Genomic DNA, 21221 nt, shown 5'->3' with positions numbered 1-21221 from the left:
GAATGTATTTTTTCCCAAAGATTTCATTATTACATTCTCCTGTCATTCCCATCAAAACCCGGAAAACCAAGGTGCAGAGTTCCTATTGCATATAATAGGCAGCAACATTTTTTATCTTTTAAGTTAACTTGATCAAATACTCAGCTCATTCATTAACTAAATTTGTCAATTACTCCTTACTACTCTCCTCTCTGAGGCCAAAGTCTACCTGGGGTTTGTATCCGACTTCAATATTTCTTTCAAACTTGAAATCAAAATCCCTTCCCTCTGCCTCCTTGCTGCTCCAATCTGGAATAAGTTGGCCCTCTGACTAGTCTACAGGCCCAATCCTATCTACAGCAGACTGGTTAGAAGGAGCTTGTGGTAGGATGATAGCCATTCCCCAAAAGAGGACTATAATGCTTCCCACGCTGATATTCAGCTAGGGTATGCGATTTGTTTTGGTCAATGAAATGGGAGAAAAATAAAATTTGAGAACTATAAAGGCTTCTGTTCACCTCTGATTAGAAAATGATTCTCTGGCTGAAGGAAAGAAAGATGAAGAGGAAATAACCAAGAGAGCTCACAGGAGAAATAGGAAGGAGGTGGTAGCATGATCTGAAAGGAACTGAAGATGACACAGGCTCTACTCTGTCAACACCTTGCATTAGGCACAGCTGGGGACCAAAAAGGAGCCAGCTGAGTGTTCCAGGCCCCACCCTTGTGAATCTTGTACATCTTCTGTATGCAAGAGCAGACTAGTTTTTCTTCCTGTTGGCATAAAATAAAGATTACCCTTAGCAGCAATCAGCATAATGCATATTTATCAATTAGTAGGTGTGATTTGAGCCCTGGGTCGTTGCTTCAGCCAAGTTTGACTTACATTGTGTGGATAGTCTCCTACATGGACAACCATGCCCACCACTCACAACACACAAACACCCATGGGGCTCATCAAACCTGCAGGGTGGAGCTAAATCACTACACCCACCAAGTCATTTTTGTTTTTCTTTCATACCTGTAGTCACCCCAATCCTGGATCTGCCATCCATCTTTGCCTGCCAGGCATTTTCCTTCTGCAGATGAGCGGTTTTCTCTAGCATAAGAGTTAGAGAGGAGTTAATTGACCTCTGAGCACTTAACCATCACAACCCTACACTCATACTGTCTTCTTTACTAAAGAAGAATGCTCTAGCAAAGAAGAAAAGAAGAGAAAAGGAAAGGAAAGGAAAAAGAAAAGAAAAAAAAGAAAAGAAATAATTAGAAAAACGAAACAAAACAAAACAAAAAAAACAACTATCATGAAGTTATAAGTGTGAAACCTCGTTTTTCCAAATCAGAGGGAAGTAATTCTAGCGCCCTTCCCCATCCCCAACATCACCCTGTTTTGGGCTTTTGAAGTTAGTGCTTGTGTTATTATTAATTTGCACCAAATGGATGCTTAGCAACAATCAAACATGCTGTATTAAATATAAAACTACTTTCTGAAGTAGCTCAGAATTACAAAAACAAGCTCATTGGGACATAGCTCTTGAAGACACATATAAATAGAACATAAAAATTTGGCAAATACATAAAGAGATTTCATCACGTTCGTTCATTTATTGATGGATGAGCCTCAGTAAATCAAATCAGATAAAGTTTTAATCTGGTTTGAATTAATTTTGTTTCATTTTTTTTATGGTACTTGCACTCCAAAGTAAGAAAACTCAATTTAGTTTTCTTCATAGTATGGTAACAGAAATAATTTTGAAGTGATGTTAATTTAAAGCTTATTTAATTCAGATCCAAAGGACAGCACAGCATTTAAATTATGTTACATGATTTTTACATAAATGATATAGGGTAGGTTATCTGCTGGAACTAACAATCCCCAATTTTTAGTGGCTTCACATGGTAGGAGTTTATTATTCCATCTTTACATTTCAAAGTGGGTTGTACTGGGAGGAGGTGACCTTTCTCCACACAATCATTCAGAGACCCAAACTTCTTGAATCTGTAACTTTACCATCTCCTAGGACCTCAGAGCCATTCACTGAAACCCTGACAGAGGAAGAGAACAGAGTGGTACACGAAGGTGTGTTGTTATAGTCCAGATCTAGAAGTGCTGTACATCACTTTTGTCCACCTTCCATTGGTCAGACCTCTGTCACATGGCCACACCTAACTGAAAGGAAGGCTGGGAAATGTAAGGCTGCTGTGTTCCTAAGCGGAAATGGGCATCAGTTTGGTGAAACCGTTTCTGGTGATCTCAGCGGAGATAGGAAAAGGCTCCTTACTCAGCAAAGGAAAACCAGAGACAGAAGAAAGTGGCACTGTATGAAAGGGCAAAGACACAAAGGGAGGGGTCTGTAGTTTCTACTTTTATCTTTCCAGCATGACAGAAGATGTGGATTGCAACACTAAAAAGAGCTGACAGCATGCTTCGCATGATAGAACTTTCTCTGGGTTCTGGAAGGTGTGGATATAATGCCCACCACTGAGGGGGTGACACAATTCTTCAGCCAGCCTTAGATTTCACAACAGTTATTTCAGCATCCATTGTGCTTAATGATGCCCTATTTCCTATCTTTTGCAGTATTTAAATGTATTCATATAATCTTATGACAAAGAGGCATGCTTCATATTTTAGGAAGTCCCAGAAAATTCTCTCTCTCTCTCTCTCTCTCTCTCTCTCTCTTTCTCTCTCTCTCTCTCTCTCTCTCTCTCTCTCTCTCTCTCTCTCTCTCTCTCTCTCTCTCTCTCTCTCTGAGTAATGGAGAAGGGAAACACATAGTGGGCTAAAATATACTAGCAAGCAATATTTCATAGAAACCAACTGCCTGGGAAAATTTGTGGAAGGTTGAATAGGTATTTCCCCCCAGCTATGCTATCAAGCATTATAAGTGTTATTTACCACCTACTGGTGGCTGTTGGAAATGTGTGGAAATTCTGTCTTATCAACTGTGCTTGCCATCGACCACACATGGATTCTGTATACTGGTCCTGTAGCTTAATGGAATGTTGATGGAACTTAGCGGATATTTTCAGAGTGAAATCACTGGAGCATCTTGATAACATGGCTAACAAGCCAAAGTAGATACTTTTTATTACAGTTTAGTCTCCTTGCTCTGATTATGTTATTCCTCCCAATGATGGCCACAATAGGAAGTATGAAAACATTTAGAGAGAACATATTTTTAAAATAAGAGCTAAAAATGCACTCAATCATCCTGCTGGTGGACAGCATTGCTCGAAGAGAATTTAAAAGTCTCAGCTATGTTTGGGCTTGTAAATTACTGGAAGAGCTGATTGCTGACTTAGTGCTTAGTGTTGTGGGAATTGGAAAGACTGCAGTGTAGTATCTGTAACATCTGTATGACTCACTCTTTTGGAGGAAATCTCTGACAGTGGCCTATAGAAGAAGCAAAGACAAAGTTCACAGCACAGATCCTGGAGCCAAAGTGTCGGGATTGAATCCTGGCTCACCACCTATTACTTGCGTGCCTTTAGGAAAGCTGTTCAACCTGCTGTGCCTCAGTTTCCTCTTTTGAAAAATGGAGATGTTAGCACCTACATCTGAGGGTTATAATAGGTACCTGATGTTAGAAGTTCTCTTGGAAGGGAGATAGTCTAACTCTTCTACTAATAGGGACGTCCTTGAGGGCAGAGTGTCTCTCTCTCTCTCTCTCTCTCTCTCTCTCTCTCTCTCTCTCCCTCCCTCTATTCCTCTATTTCTATCTCTAGCTCTCTCTTTGCCCAGTGCCTGGAACTCTGTTGACTCATTTCAGGTGATGAATGAATGACCTCAAAAATAGTTTTTGGCTTTCCATGAAGCCATCTTGAATGACATATGATGATATAGAAAAAGCTCAGCAAAATCTCAATGTGTATACAATCTTATATTTTTATGAAGCTTAGACCATTTATGCAGACCCTGAGCTATGGGGGATAATACCTTATTTTTATTTTATACTTGTTTTTCCTTTGGGCCAGATGAGAAATTAACCCAGTATGGGAAAGGATGCTGGGAAGGTAACTTACGGGGCTAACAAGCTTTTTTGTCTTTTGTGTTTGGTTTTGGTCTTTATCTCCTCCAAAAGTGTGTTTTCATGAAAAAGACAGTTCCGGGATGCATTGCGGCCTCCTCCACAAGAGAAAGAAGAGGGACTAGAGATCTCTAGAAATTAAGGTAGGAAAGAACTGAGGTTGTTCATAGCGAGCTAGTTGAGGTGAACGTGAATCACATGGTTCTCAGATAAGAAGCTTGTGGGTCTAAAACCATAAGTAAGAGTCAGGACATCTGTGACAGAAAACACAGAGCGGCAGTGCTCACAACGATCACAGAAAAACACAACTGGGTTTCTGAAAAAGTGATAGCTAGAAATTTCCTATGTCTAACAGTGCCGAGAGCTGCAGTAAATATTGACTTCAGTTTTCAGGGAAGTGTAAGGGGCTGGAAACTTGATCCAGACACATTTTAAATTATTATTGTATCTTATAACTGTATGCCACTTCATAGGTTACAGAGTTCACAAAGTGATTCCGTCTAAACTCTAGGGTGAGGTAGCTATTATAATTATCCCTGCTTTATAGGCTAGGAAACTATGGCTGAGAGGTCAAGTAGCAACAGAGCTAGTAAATGGATGAGGCAGAGTTAGGAGGTAGAGGATTGGGTCTAAATTCACTGTGCTTTCCACTGCTCCAAACTGCCTTTCCTTTCATCCCCTTCATGACAAAAGATGCAGAAAGGCCTATAACTGTGACCTATTTACCCCACAAATTCTGCGTTAATGGGCACCCACTAATGCAATATTTATCACACAATCATGCGTGTGCAGCCATCAGAGGATATGAGGTTTGTGGAAGGCCTTACAGCTCCTCCAGGCTAGGCCAGCCTTCTCGTGGGACAGAGGAGACATGGGGACCCATGAGGTTCAGTTGTCAACCAGGACTCAGTTTAGAGCTTTTTCTTCTAAGCCCCACGATACTGTCTAAGACTGAGGCCTCCCTTCTTTATCCTGGGTTTTCTCAACAGGACAGGGGCCGCTCTTTGTTGAGTGTTGAAAAAAAACAAAAAACAAAAAAACACACGTTACGTTGGCATTCTAGTTCTTAAGTGAAAACTCTGCTTCCATTTCTTTTGATGGGGAAATGACTTGAAAAATAAAACACTATTGCCTATTTCCATCAGTGCAGGAAACTATAGAGCAAGGACCCCTGATTTCATACCTAACGTTCTCAATAAAGTATGGGAAACAACTTCAGGATGCTTATTTTATCAATCAGTTTGTCACATTTCTTGGAACTGAGGACCAAAATCAATATTTCCATACTGAGTGTTGTTCTTATTTGTTCTTCTTGGAAGAAGAAAGTGCTTACACAACACCACATTCAAAAATCAATCAATATTTATAATTACTATTACAGCATTAATTTTTTATCATTATTACCTTTCAATCAGGATGCACTAATATTGCAATTTATTCTATTTGTTCTTTCCTTCTGCACTAGAAGAATGGAATGTAACTATTTCTCATCACCTCCTAGAAAAATTTTAAGTCATTTCTATCCTTAAAACTTCGCTCGGTGGTGGGTTTTGTGGCCATCAAGGTCATCTTTTCATGTGCTATTGGCTATGTGTATATCTTCTTTGGAGACTGTCAATTCTGATCCTTTGCCCATTTTTTGATTGGGTTATTTGTCCTTTTTTGTTATTGAGATGGAGTAATTCTTTATATATTCTAGGTATAAGTCTCTACTCAGATATATGATTTGCAGAAAATTCTTCCCATGCTGTCTTAGACCATTCAGGCTGCTATAATAAAATGACATAAGTTGGGTGGCTTATAAGCAATAGAATTTATTTCTCACAGTTCTGGAGGCTGGAAGTCCTCCATGGTTGGGTTCTTGAGAAGGCCCTCTTCCAAATTGTAGACTGCTGACTTCTCACTCTGTTCTCTCGTGATGGAAAAGGGGCCCAACACGTCTCTTGAGTCTCTTTTTATAAGGGCACTAATCCCATGGCAGAGCCCTCAAAGGGCCCCAATCAGCTCTCAAAGGCTCGACCTCCTAATACCATTACCTTGAGTGTTAGGCTTTCAACATGTGAATTTGAAGGGGACACGCACATTCAGACCATATAGCACATGTTGTGTGCTGTCTTTTCACTTTTTTTCCTTTTTTTTAAAACTGTTTTTATGCTGTGTATAAAGTCTTATTTTATCCTTTTATTTTTACATGGCAATGCACCATTTAGTGTTTTGTTTGTTTGTTTGCTTGCTTGCTTGTTTTTTTAAGGAGGGCGCAGCTCATAGTGGCCCATGTGGGGATCCAACCGGCAACCTTGGTGCTACCAGCACCATGCTCTAACCAACTGAACTAACCGCCACCCCCTCTTTTCACTTCCCTGATGGTGTCTTTGGAAGCACAAAAGTTTTTAATTTTGATGATGTCCAGTTTATCCATTTTGTTGTTTGTGATTTTGGTGTCATACCTAAGCAATCTAAGCCAAGGTAATAAATATTTGCAGCTATATTTTCTTCTAAGAATATTATAGTTTTAGGTCATATATAGGCCTTTGATCCCTTTTGAGTTTATCTTTGTGTGTAGTGTGAAGTAGGAATCTTATTTTATTCTGTTGCATGTGGATATCCTGCTATCCCATACATAGTCTTTTGAATTAAGATTATATTATGCCCATTTAACATGTGAAGAAACTGAGGCTCAGAGGACTGAAATGATTTCTTCACTATTATACGAAATTAAAGAGGTAGAATTTGAACTTGTGTCTTCCACAATACAACTAATATTCTTTTTGTTATACAAGAGTAGTCTCTTTATCTCGTCTTTCTGATCTCAGAGAACCTTGGATATCAACTGGAATTTTTTTCACTATTTTAAATTGGTATTTTATTTACTTTTAAAAAGTAGAAGGTATTAATCTCTGTTAAACTAGTTCTGTCATGGTTAGTCTCATATGTTAATAACAGATAAATATAATTTAGACATAACAGAAAATATTTTCTATAATCCGTGAATCAAATTAATAAAATACATACTGGCCAGTTAACAGGTTGAGAGGGAAAGAATGAGTCACTTCTGGTTGCTTTTGGATCAACTTATTTCACATTGAGGTGATTAAAGAGAGGGAGCAATTTAAAATAATATTCCCGATTGTCACGTATGAAAATGTCTTCAATCATGCAACATATTCTGATAGAGTTAAACATTGTCCCTGTTCTTATACTTTTGCATAAGAAATGAATTAGTGGTATAATACTAACAAGACTTTTTTGATAAAGCAGAAGGAAAATTTCAATATTAATAATAGAGTTGGTTAAAGTCACCCAATCAACAATATTATTTATATGTGTTTTTCTCTTACTATGGCTATGCTTTGTGTTAAAGTACTCATTCAAGTCACAGGAACCCTGAGAGTTTGTTTTATCAGTTTCATTGCAGTCCCAAGGCTTCGGGAGAGGAGTAACTTGCAAAAGTTCACACAGTCATAAAGTGGCAGAGTTGGGTTTTGAATGCAAGTTATTAGATACCAAATTTCATATTCTGAACCTCTGTGCTCTAGTCCCTACATAATTACAAGCACGTGCCTAGTACACAGTAGGTGTTCAATAAATAATTTGTTGTTTAATGCCTCTTTTATAAGGGGATAACCTATGTGACTCAGCTAGAAATTATTTTGTGTGGCAATCCTTTCTTATTTAATAAAGTGAAAATAAACACAACAGCTAAAATATAATTTTGACTGCAGTATTATGACTTAAAAAAGGTTATTGCACAGCATATCCATAAAGTTATTTTAATGGAATCCATTGCAACTCTTGAGTTGGTGGGCAGCATGCTGGAACTATGCATAAATAAGATCAGAATAAAATAAAATCAGATCAGAGAAAAGAGGACTAAAGACATAAAAAAGAATAGGAACCAGAGAATTTCATTTCTGAGGTTGTGCAGCTAGTTTCTGCTGAAGTAGCAAACATCTGTGTCTCTTGCTCAAACGAGGAATAGTGGACTGCAGGCAAGGACCCTTCGCTCTGACACTCAGGGACCCAGGGTGATGGAGGGTCTGCCTTCTTGTTGCTGCATAGCTTCCTCATCATGATACCAGAAGAGGGAAATAAAGACAATATATATTCCTATGTCTATGTTTCAGCTTGGAATTGACACTCATTGTTTCTACTTACAGCCCATTGGCCCAAATTGGTCACATGAGCCTTCATAACCAGTCATTTGAAGTTACATGACTTCTAATTGGTCACATGAGTCAAGGCCCTGGGAAATTTGCGGAAGCACCTAACATTCAGAGGCGTAAATGTCTCTGCCATACAGAGCTTATCTAGTCTCGTGCTTTTCAAAATGTGCCTCTTTGACCCCTGGGCTCTCAGAGGTGTGTAATGAGTTCTGCAAACAATGAAGTGTAGTTAACTAAATGTTGAGTTGCATTTATCATGTTGTATCTGCTTTTCTTATTGGGAGATCCATAAATTAATGTATTGGGGAAAGAAAAGTTTTGCTACTAAAAGAAATTGGAAATTTACTCATTTATTCCTTTTTTTTTTTTTTTTTTTTTTTTTGTATTCAAGAATCACTCACTTAAACTATCTGACCCAGAGGGTTGTCTTCACTAGCCACTGACCATCCTACAAGGGCACATAACATGACATTTCTCCATCTTCTTAAGCAGTAATGTCAAGATGTTAGGCTGATATCTCTACTTATGGATTATGGATTATGATCCTAAACATACATATCTTCAGCAACAACAAACAACAATAAAAATCAAAGGAGAGCTTGCATGCATTGTGAAGCAAACACTGCATCCCTTTCTTTAGGTCCCTTTTTCACAATTCTTCCCAAGCCCTTGAAGACAAAGCTATTTAGCTAGTTCTTGTCTCTGCCAGAAGAGAAAATCCACACATCTTCCTTACCCTATGGCCCATTGGGTCTCTAATGATCAGGGCTATTTTTCGTGAAGAAACAAGGTAGAACACTGCTCCAAAAAGAGCCAATTTCTATTATAGATAACGCACGCCATAGCATATCATTAGAACTGATAATATTTGTTCAACATCACCTTTATATGCCCTTACTAAAAAGATGCATTTTTATCAGATGTTTTTCTTGAAACAGTGAATGGTGCCCTTCCACATCTGCTAGGTTTAATTCTAGACCGTTCTGTTGCATAGTTCTCACAAGGGGGAGGGTTGGGGGCTTCTGGAGAAGGAAGCTGAGAAGAAAGGAAACTGTGGTACCCATCAGGAGTCCTTTGCCTCTTCCATTTGTAATGTAGGCTCTACAACAAATTAGCCACTTTGTTTTAAAGCGTTAAGAGAGAACCAAGAGTGTGGATTATAATGACAACAAGGTCAAAGGTGCTGTGTCTTGGGGTTAACATTTTCTTTTTAGGAAGGATGCAGTGCTGTTCAGTGTTAGGAGGACATGTTCTGGAGGCAGACTCCCTGAGTTCAAACTCTGTTTCTGCCACTTACTAGCTGTGTGATCCACTCTATCTCCAAGCTCCACTTCTCTCATGTGTAAAGTGGGGATACTAATAGAAACAAACCTAATGCATTGGATTATTGTGAGAATAAAATAAATAGATGGATGAAATGGGATTAGCAAAGTTCCGGGCACACAGTAATTGCTCAAGTGATACAGGGTCATATTGTTGGTTTCTAGAAAGTAGGCATTTGGTCAAGAAAACAAAGTTTATACAACTTACACTCTTGTGGCTATACAACTATAGCCAGTTATTAAAATACCAAGACATAAGATTTTAAAACTACCAACAAAACTCTAATACGTTTTCATTTTAATTATCCAAGCCCAATATTAATGGAGAAAGATGGAGACATTTATTCTAAAAACATTTTTAAAACAAAAGACGCTGTGCTAAGAAAAACCAGGTGTCCCGTTCCACTCCCCTCTGCAGACTCCTGGGCTGCTTCTCCAAGAAGCGTGGGGCCTCTGAGCCAAGGGCTCACCTGCACCTCATTTGTGAGGGCTGTGCAGGGTCCTCCAGTGGAGAAAAATCATAGCCAGAACTCCATTTAGAAAGTTAAACAACTGTGGGGGATTACTTCCTGCTATGGTCTGACTGTTTTCATTCCCCACTGCCCCCCACACACCCCAAATTCATACATATGTTGAAATCTTAACCCCTAAAGTTGATGGTATTAGGAGGTGGGGCCTTTGGGAGATAATTAGGTCATGAGGGTGGGGGTAACCTAAGGAGTACCAGGTGGAGACAGAGGGAAGTGGAGGCAGAAGGCTGATAAGAAGAAATAGTCAGTTGGGACATTAGGCTTCCTGTGAACTCAAAAACAAGTGTAGTGGGAATAAATGAGTGAGAGAACTGGGAGGGTGGAAGGCTGTGGCCAGAGGATGCACTCTCTTGATTTAAAATTTCAGAGGTCAAGCAGCTAAGTGTAGAGTGACAGTGTTCAAGTGTTGACATAGGAGGGATTGCAAAGTGCTGGTTAGGTAAAGGGAATAGAATTGTGAATGTTGTTTGGATCGTATTTTAGTACCAATGTGAGATCACCAATATGCACAACGTCCTTGTGGACATACCTATTTTGGCACACATGATAAAAAAAAATCAGCCCTCCTTTTCCTTGTTCCAAGACATGGGCACAGATTATAACTTCATTTTATTTGATAGCCTGGAACAGAAGAGTTCCTGTATTTATGGACAGAACTGCAGAACTCAATGGTGGTGCACTCTTTTTTTAAAGTGCATAAACTTGTCAGCTGACATCCGTCCTTACCAAGCAGTAACAAGGAGGTAAACACTAGCCCTGAGTGGCTGTAATTCAGCTGAAGTGTATATAATATGCAAATACAGTGTTTCATTGTAGGCCTCACCTACTTGGGAGAATACTTCCCTGAGAACACATCTGCCATAGTTAGCAAAACCTGCCAGATTACACCATGCAACTCTCTGATCTGCTGTGGACTGCTACACTTGTGTCAGCCCCTTCAGTCTCCAGACCTTTAAGCTAAGCAACAACCTGCTAGCTAAGATTCAAAATCACTGTATTAGGAGATCCAAGATAGCAGAGTAGATAAACACTATGCTTGCCTCATCCTGTGAACACAGCAAAATTACAAAACTACAACTAAATTATAGAACAATCAACCTAGAGAACTATCTGAAGTCTAGCTGAACAGAAGTTTGAAGATATAAAGAAGAAACTGCGTCCAGACTGGTAGGAGAGGAGGACATGCGAAAGGGGCTCATCCCACACCCACCTGTGGCAGTTGAAAATCCGGAGAGATATCTCAGCTACAGAGATTACCTACAAAGGAGTGAGGCACCCCAGCCCCTCACATGAGGCTCCCCAGCCCAAGTGCTGATGCTGGGAAGAGGACCCCCCCACACACAATTTCTGGCTGTGAAAAACTGGGGATGCTGACCATTCAGGTGGTATGGAAGGCTGTGGGAAACCCAGACATCCTCTTAGGGAGTCCGCGCAGGCACTCACCCTGGGCTCCAGTGGAGGGATGATGGTTGTGGAGACATCTGAGACATACGGTGAGAGACTGAGTTATGTACCTTTGGGGCAAGAACTGGAGGGACAGTCCCCATTTTCCCTGTGTGGGGCCCTTCTCCTAGGCAGCCGGCAGGTAGGTGCCATCTTTCCTGTGTTGAGCCCACCCCCACAGGCCAAATCTGAATTTGATTGGCCTGGTGAGCTCTGCTGCTCAAACCTGCTGACTCATTGAGACACTGCCTCACCCAACTTGCATAACACAGAAGGCTTTATCACCCGCTAAACCTATGGAAACCAGCAGGTGGCAGCAGGCTTCGGAGTGTCCTGGCTTTTTATGGAGCTACCCCAGATCCGTACTGATGGCAGATATCCTCAGTCTGCAGCGTGGCCTCCCCACGTGCCGCCAGGTAAAACAAAGGCAGCAACCAACTGTGGATAACTTTGTAGCTCCTACCAGGTACTCCCTGGCTGGTCAAAGGCAGTGGATGACCTGGGCCTGCACCAGAGCCCTTCCCAAAAGGCCCGGGAACCAACATACTTGGGGATGGCTTCAGGTTACATCAGAGCACTACCCAATTAGCTCCACAAGTGGCACACACAAAGGGCAGTCTCAATAGGCACCAGAGCCCACTGGGGCAAATCCCACTCTGAGGGGTAACCTTCCCTGCACAGTAGCCCATAAGCTGTGGGCTACCCCACAGATCGTCAGCCTGAGGGTCAATACTGCACTGACATGCCAACAGCAATCAAGGCTCAACTATAATGGGAAGGCACACACAACTCACACAAGGGACACTCCTGGAGCACCCAGAGCAGGTGAGCAGGGATACTCTGCCAGGGCCCCACTCGGCACCTACTACGTAAGGCCACCCGGAAAGATTGGGAGACATAGCAGCCCTACCTGATACATAGAAACAACACAGAGAGGCAGCCAAAATGAGGAAACAAAGAAATACATCCCAAATGACAGAACAGGAGAAAACCACGTTTTCTGGAGTTTTAAACACAATGGAGACAAGCAACCTACTCGAGTTCAAAACAATGGTTATAAGGATGCTTGAGGAACTTGTTGAGAATTCCAACAGAGAGACAGCAAGCATAAAAATGGACATAGAAACCATAAAAAAGAACCAGTCAGAAATGAAGAATTGAAATGAAGAATGCACTAGAAGAAATCACTAGCAGACCAGCTGAAGCAGAGGAATGAATCAGCGATTTGAAAGACAAAGTAGCAGAAAATATCCAATCAGAACAGCAGAAAGAAAAAAAAAAAAAGAATTAAAAAAATTAGGATAGTTTAAGAGAGCTCTGGGACAACATCAAGTGTAGTGGGAATACATGAGTGAGAGGCCTGGGAGGGTAGAAGGCTGCAGCCAGAGGCTTGACTGCTTGATTTAAAATTTCAGCGTGAGAGTAAGGGTAAAGTGACAATGTTCAAGTGTGGCCACAGGAGGGGATCACAAAGTGCTGATTAGGTAAAGAGCATAGAATTGTGAATGTAGTTTGGATCATATTTTAATACAAATGCGAGATCACCTATATGCAGAACGTCCATGTGGAAGCACCTGTGATAACAAAAATCGGCCCTCCTTTTCCTTGTTCCAAGACAACAACACACTCATCGTAGGGGTACCAGAAGAATCTATTTGAAGAAATAATGACTGAAAACTTTCCTAACCTGGTGAAGGAATTAAACATAGAAACCCAGGAAGAACTGAATCCCCCCCCCCCAATGAACCCAAACAGGCCCACACCAAGACACGTTATAATTAGAATGGCAAAGGTTAAAGACAAAGAGGTAAACCTAAAAACAGCAAGAGAAAGGCAACTAGTAACTTATAAGGGAGCTCCCATAAGACCGTCAGCTGATTTCTCAACAGAAACTTTGCAGGCCAGAAGGGATTGGCACAAAATATTCAATGTGATGAAAAGCAAGGATCTACAACCAAGATTACTTTACCCAGCAATGCTATCATTTATAGTCAAAGGAGAGATAAAGAGCTTCCCAGAAAGAAAAAGCTAAAGGAGTTCACTGTAGAGGGACTTAAGATGGAAAAAAAAAAGTCAAAATTATGACTAATAAAATGGCAATGACTACATATCTATCAACAATTACTTTCAGTGTAAATGGATTAAATATTCCAATCAAAAGACATAGGAGGGCTGAATGGATTAAAAAAACAAAACATATATGCTGCCTACTCTAAGAGACTCACTTCAGATTGAAAGACACACACAGACAGAAAGTAAAGGATGGAAAAAGTTATTTCATGGAAATGAAAAACAAACACACAAACAAACAGACAAAGCTGGGGTAGCAATACTTACACCAGGCAAAATAGACTTTAAAACAAAGGCTATGACAAGAGACAAAGAAGGACCCAGTAATCCCTCTTCGGGATATTTATGCAAAAAAAACAAAACAAAAACAAAATTGCTACCTCAAGGGGACATGTGTAGCTATATGTTCATTGCAGCATTGTTTACAATGGCCAAGATGTGGAGGCAGCCTGGGTCTTTGTCCATAGAAGAATGGATAAAGAGGAGGTGGTCCATATATAGAGGGTGCCAAAAGAATGTATACACTTTTTTAAAAAAGGAAAAAACTACTAAAATTGTAATACTTGATATATACCAAAAACAAAAGATGAATACAAGTCATGTTTGGCTTCTGCGATTACAAGAGGTGCTCAAAGTGGTTACCATCAGCGTCCAGACACTTCTTTTTTTTTTTTTTTAATTTATTGGGGTGACAATTGTTAGTAAAATTACATAGATTTCAGGTGTACAATTCTGTATCACATCATATATAAATCCCATTGTGTGTTCACCACCCAGAGTCAGTTCTCCTTCCATCACCATATATTTGATCCCCCTTACCCTCATCTCCCACTGATTACAGCGAACTACTGCTTGAGCAACACTGACCAAAGTGTCCACTTATATACATTTTTTTGGCACTCCCAGTACAATGAAAGGGAATGGGTTCTTGCCATCTGCTGCAGCCTGGTTGGACCTGAAGCGTATTGTGATAAATGGATGTCAGACAGTGAAAGAGAGATGCAATGTGATTTCAATTATGTGTGGAATCTAAAGAACAAAATAAACAAGTGAAACAGAAACAGACTCATAGATACAGAGAACATTTTGATGGTTGCCAGATGGGAGGTGGGTTGGTGTGGTGAGTGAAAAAGGGAAAGGGATTAATACAAATTGGTTGTTACAAAGTAGTCGTGGAGATGTAGGGTAGAGCATAAGGATTACAATCAATAATAACTATGTATAGTGCCAGTTGGGTACTAGATTAGTCAGGGAGATCACTTCTTAAATTATATAAATATCTAACCGTATGCTGTACACCTAAAAGTAATATAAAATAACATTGAATGTCAACTGTAATTGAAAAATTAAAAAGGGGGGAAAAGGTGAAGGGCAATAAGAGGTCCAAATTTCCAGGTATAAAATAAATAAGTCATGTGGACGTAATGTACAGCACAGGGAATATAGTCAATAATATTGTGAAAGAATAATATGGTGTCAGACGGTTGCTGGACTTATCATGGTGATCACTTCTTTAGTCCATAAGTGCTGAATAACTATTACGTATACCTGAAACTAATCTAATATTGTATTGTAACTATATTGTCAATGCATTCTTTAAAAAAACATAGCTCTTTGGGGAAAAAAAAAAATCACTGCATTAGTCTGGAAGAGTTAATGCACTCCAAAGTAGTTAATTTTCTCCTAGGGAGTCATCTGCTCATTGATAGGAAATAGATGACTAAGCAATCATTATCAACCCCACGAGATAATTTTAGCACAGGGGAGCAAATAATCCAGAGGAAAACATGCACTATGGAGCTTACTTATTGTGAAATAAATGAGGCAAGCAGCATTTTATTGAATATTAGAGGACACATCATGACATCACTGATCACTCTCTTACTACTGTCATATATTTCCCCTAAACATGATAGAATTTCTTTTCTGGAGTTCATAGTAAATATTTCAGGCATAAGTTTTAATAGAATCAAAATTATTTGCCTTGACACATCATTATATTTGTGTTTCCATACATTAGCAAAAATATTATCTCTTAAACTATAGTTACAAACACCTTGAGTGCTTTCACCTTAATGAAAATACAAATCAATACATGAATCAACATACGTTTATTGACTATGCTTTACAGAGAAGGTGCTGTCCCAGATGTGGCTGGGTGCCGAAATGAGAGTCAGACACAATCTCTGTCTTCATAGGTCTTAGAAAGATCATATTTTATTCATACTTTTAGCATTAGACATGTTTACAGTAAAGAATTATATTAATGGAGTTGTTTACAGTAAAGAACTATATTAATAGAGTTCCAATTGTTAGTAAATATTAAGAAAAATAGACTTTCCAGAAATCATTATTTAAGATTTTTTTTCAGTCTAGCCTTTTTCAAAACAGAAAGTTAAGTATGTTGCCTTCACACCAAATTAATGTACTAACATTTTCATTCAAATGACATGATTTCTATTTACAGTTTTAATACAGTTTTGCATGAACAAAATTCCAACTTCTTTAGAAATGCCTCTTCTTCTGGATCATTTAAACATTTTCTATAAACCATGTATTCAGGTCTCTGCATCAGTGAGAGAGATGTCAGTTTCTCGGGCTAGTCTTGCGATCTCAGACACAGGGGCCATTTGGACACTTTCTTGAACTAAATACTAAAACAAGGGACAGCAGCATGTTTTTGTTGAGCTCAGGTCTGGGTACTGCTGGGCCAGTGGATGAGGGGCAGTTCATCCTTCAGAAGGCCCGCCCTCCTTAGCCCCGGAAGATGTCATTTTCTTCGTTTATATTCAATTTGGCATTGCCCTTCTGGCTGCTGGACACCCAGCAAATGGAGAGAACTCTAAAAGCAGAAATGCAGGAGAAATATGGAAATGAATAGGTAAAAGCCAACAGTTTTAGACCCAAGGTTTATTCCGTTACAATCATCCCTAAAAGGCACAGAGTTTGTATTTGGAATATTGAAAGTGTTTCTTTGATGAGTTTCATAATGGCAAGCATCAAATTGAGCCTTCCATTCAAGGAACAGAAAAGAAGGCAATCCCTTACTCTGATAGCAATCCCTTCACAGTTTCACACGCCCCAAGGTTATGGGCCTGCCAGCTAACCTTCACTTTGGCTAAAGAGGATACCACAAATAAGGCTCTTTCGACATTTCTGTCCCCACACTGTGACACAGTTGTTTATCATTTCTGGGTGAGACCTCTACACCAACGTCTCATAGATGTTTAAAAGCACCATGATGGTGGTGGTATTTCAGTGTACAAAGATCATAATTTACAAAAGGATAGTTTGTGGGTTCCAAGTGTTCTGTCTCCCTAGCTACAGACAAGGAATGAATGTGTGTGGGAGTGAGGGGAGGTCAGTTCATTGCAAATAACACAAAGCGATCGTTGAGGCTTAGGAGCTTGGGAAAAAAAAAAAAAAGCAACCTGTTATGTCAAGCTTGAGAGTGGAGAGGAAAATGGGAAGCGAGGAAGAAGGTCGATTCAATTTAGGTCACCAGTCTCCTGTCAAGTTTAAATGTAACAGGGCACAAAATGGGCTCCTTAGCAAGGAGAGTCTTAGGGGAGCTGATGGAACGGGTTCAGGGTTTCCATGGACTCCTTGAAATTGCAGCCACAATTTTGCATGTACAAAAAGGTGTGTATTTTTCTAGAAGGGGAATCCATAGGTTTTGTGACATTTTATAAAGATCCATAGTGCCCCCCAAAGTAAAACAGAATAAAACCAACCAACCAAGCAAAACCCCACTGTGTTCTCAAAAATGTGCTTGCTTTTACAAGAGAATTGAAGTTGGTCTTCTCATGAACACTCAAAATAAAATAACTCTCTTTGGCAACCTCTGGACTCTGCTGCCCAGTCATGGATCCTGGATAGCTTTGTAGCGTTTCCTTGTGGTTCATAATGGGAAGAACTGAAATTCAATTAATTTCTTACTATCCTCTGATGTAAAATAAAACACTGGGCTGTTGCATAATTAAATGAGGGATTCTAGCATTTGGTTTTTGCTACAATGACAATATACTCCTTTTGGGGAGCTCATTTCCAAGTTCAATGTCCAGAGCATGTCCTGGCAACCCATCCCCTTCCATATCTTTCAAGAGCTTGGTAGTTTGAAGGACATTTTCTGCAGTTTTTGATAACTTCATTTTACAACTTAGTAAAACAAGTCCAATAATAATTTTAATTGATCTTTCTCTTTCTAGAACAAGAATTATGAAATAAAATGCCCTTTGAGATCATGAGAATTTACTTAGACCTGTAGTTTTGATAAACTGAAATAGCATTTCTTTAAAAAAAATGTTCTTAGTAGTATCAAAACAGAAATAGGATGTGTGTAAAACTGTATAATAAATACAACTAATAGAATTCTTAGCTAGGAAGAAAGTACTGGGAAAAATCCTGCCTAAGGATCTGGTCAAAATTACTGATCTCCAGGGTTAGGTGTCATGTGGTTTTGACAAATGTCATCCTTCTGATCTGAAAAGGCATTTCTGCATCCTCTTACTGGTGGGAAAATAGTTGAATGCTGAGTCAGTCCTGCAGAAAATTGTGACATCTCACTCGAGGCACCAAGAACTAGTATTTGGTGTCTGCAAAGCCTTAAGCTAATCATTTTGCCAACAACACTGTACTTGGCTGAGAACCTTTGGAAGGGTGTTTTGATTTCCCTTTCATTGTAGGATTTTGAGAGCTCTTTATGATTGGTAGTTACTTACACTGAAAATAGAAGTGCAAAAGAAATCAAGGGAAAGTGCTGCAATGTGCATATTTGTGAGTCATATAATACTGTCTATGTCACTTAAGCGCTTACATAATTTCCATTGAAATATCACCCAAGAGTTTTGTTTATCCCTCCACACATTAGCCTTAATTATATCAAGCATAAATCAAAGCACAAAATTCTATGTGAATAGCCCTGAGATTGCAATGCTTAATTCTGAGCTTCACTCTCAGTTTAAATCGCACCTTTTATCCAGAGTTTTCAAACTGACTTCCAAACATTTGGAATTAAACTGAACTTCCCCTTACTTCCTAGGACAGTGGTCCTCAAAGTGTGGTAACCAGCTGCATCAGCAAGCGGCACCAGAACCGGTTAGAAATGCGCATTCTTGAGCCTCTACCCAGACCTACTGGATCAGGAAACCTAGGGGTCGGGCCCAGTATTTTGTGGTCTGACAAAATCCACAGGGATTCTAATGCTCGCATAGTTTGAGAACCGTTGGTCTCAACTCCATAGAGGAGCTGATGGAATGAGTGCAGGGTTTCCATGGACTCCTTGAAATTCCAGCCACAATTTGGCATGTACAAAAAGGTGTGTATTTTTCTCGAAGAGGAATCCATAGGTTTCCCCTTTTGGTCTATGAGAACAAAGCTACAGAAATACAGAAAAGCTAAATGACTGGAATATTCAATGGTCAGAGAGCAACAAAGTTCATGGCCTTTTCATTTTTGTTCACTGTTCTTACTGTTGGGTTTGTTTTCTTCCATGCTATTTCTTTCCACATGGACTAAGAGCTATGGGTGGCCTCCAAAACTGATAGTTCATTTTTGGACCCACAGACATACCTTTCCAGGAAAACAAGCCCAAAATCAAAGCTGTGTTTACTTAACCCAGGAAAAAAGGGTTAAAATTGGTGAATCAATTGAAGAGTTCCTCACACTAAGTGGTGGAAACACTGCTGTTAGGTTCTGGTCTGTGATAAAGGGACACACAGATTAGAGCCAGAAATAAGGGAATAACTTCTCAGTCTGGTTCAACGTAAGGCATCTGTTAAGGTCAGGCCTAAGCGAGGAAATCAGAAGCTCATCCCTAGTAATAATTAAAAAGTCAGAGTTTATATCAACTTTGAAAGTCATGCTATTCGAAATTTTGAAACCACTTACCTGTTTTGGCAATGGGTCTAGAAGACTACAGTCATAATAATAAAAGAATAAAATGATACATAGCTCAATCTCTAACAGAGCAAGCCACCTGAAAGAAAAATATAAATTTGTTACTTGGTTGTGAAAGATAAATATCTACCAGTACAAAATATCTAGAAAGTACTCATGTTTCAGAGCAAATATACTCTTCTTGGCAGTATAAACTTTTACTATTGAAAGGATAGAGTAATGAAGAACTTACTTTTTTCTCTCACAGGCACACCTTATTTTACTGCACTTTACTGTGCTTCACAGATGTGGCATTTTTTTTTTTTTTTTTTTTTTTTTACAAATTAAAAGCGAGACGCTCCACCACCATAAGGATGATGACTCACTTTACTGCAGTGGTCTGGAAACGAACTTGCAATATCTCTAAGGTACGCTTGGAAAAACCTGCCTATTCGATAGTGTAGTCGGAATGATTGACTAGCTGAAATGTGTATTTAACTTGCTTAGCCAGGACAAGCACTTAATAAAGGAAAGCCCAGGTCTTTCTCTTAAGTTCAGATCTGTGCTTTCCAATATGGTAACCATGAGCTACATGTGGTTATTTAAATTTAAATCAATAAAAATTCAACAAAATGAAAAATTTCAGTTCCTCAGTTGCATCAACCATATTGCAAGTGCTCAGTAGCCATATGTGGCTACTGGATACCGTATTGAACAGTACATATTTAGAACATTTCCGCGCTCACAGAAAATTCTTTTGGACAGTCTTGTCTGATAGAGACCCTTACTGCCCACTGGAAATTACTGCCTAAATGTTCGATAGGCCCCTCAAATTCCCCATAAATTACGTACACTTGCTACTGTATTAGTTTACTATCTACTTTGTAAGACACGAATAGAAACTAAAAAACTGAGGAAAAGGTAAATAGAATTCTGCTATTTTTTCTTTTATGTTTTGAGCTCTCCTCAGGGCATGCAAACCCTTTTAGAGGTCACAGCGCTTAATGAATACAATTAGCCCCACAGCTCAGAAGCCTGGAAATCACCATGGACTCAATCCTCTCCATCACCTCCATATCCAATCAGGCACTGAGACCTTTTGTTGTATCTTCTAAATACTTCCCCAATCCCTCTCCTTTTTCCTTTATCTCCAGTCCTCCCACTACTTCGTCATTTGTTTCTGGTTTATTGAATCACTTTAGCCTCCAGATTGATCTCTCTGCTTCCAGTTTCATTTCTCCCTACTCTATTCTTCTTCACTCTAACACTGGAGTGAACTTCCTAAAACATGAATCTATCACTGTCTCCTCTTCTCTCTCTCTCTCACACAGTCAGTGCTTCCCATTTCCTCCAAATGCCATAGGAGTACACAGCCAACCCTTGAAGATCCACTCTCTAGCTATTTCCTCAATAGCTCCTCTTTGAAACTCATGCTCTTGCCGCACTGTATCCCCGATACGCCGTGAATGGAGATGCTCTCTATTGCAAGCCCTTTCCCAGAGGCTCAGTCTTCTCTGGAGGCACCCTCATCACTTGCTTCTGGGCTGAGGTGCCCTTCCTCTCCACCTCCGTGGCTCCTGTGTGTATCTCAGCCATAGCATCTATTACACTGAAGTACAATTGCTTATTAGCTATTTCTCTCCTAGAGGAAGAATTGTATCATTGGGTCTTAGCACAGTGCACAGTACACTACCGGTGCCTAATAACGTTAACTGAATGAATAGATATGGAAGGTGATGCCTTTTATAAAGCAGATTCAATTGCCTGCACTTTCCAATCTTCTCTGTGTTTCTGTGGCACTTTACACAT

General features: G+C 39.7%; 1 protein-coding gene across 3 annotated transcripts in view; it reads right to left on the bottom strand.

The window, feature by feature from the left end:
• Positions 1–15726: 15726 nt before the first annotated feature.
• CYP39A1 (cytochrome P450 family 39 subfamily A member 1) overlaps positions 15727–21221 on the bottom strand; it is a 74078-nt gene continuing 68583 nt past the window's right edge. For 2 of the 3 annotated variants that reach the window (XM_019734713.3, XM_019734714.3), the window contains 2 exons: positions 19425–19512; positions 15727–16377 (listed from right to left, as the gene is read on the bottom strand). In XM_019734713.3, the coding sequence (XP_019590272.3) occupies positions 16306–16377; positions 19425–19512 (160 nt within the window). In that variant the 3' untranslated portion in view covers positions 15727–16305. Of the gene's footprint in view, positions 16378–17037; positions 17190–19424; positions 19513–21221 lie in introns of all 3 variants that reach the window. The other variant, XM_088795674.1, reaches the window with a different exon arrangement.

This window comes from Rhinolophus sinicus, chromosome 2 (genome assembly GCF_057876585.1).
Source record: "Rhinolophus sinicus isolate RSI-liver-muscle chromosome 2, RSI-T2T, whole genome shotgun sequence".
Taxonomy (NCBI): Eukaryota; Metazoa; Chordata; class Mammalia; order Chiroptera; family Rhinolophidae; genus Rhinolophus; species Rhinolophus sinicus.
This window is presented reverse-complemented; position numbering and strand designations above follow the sequence as displayed.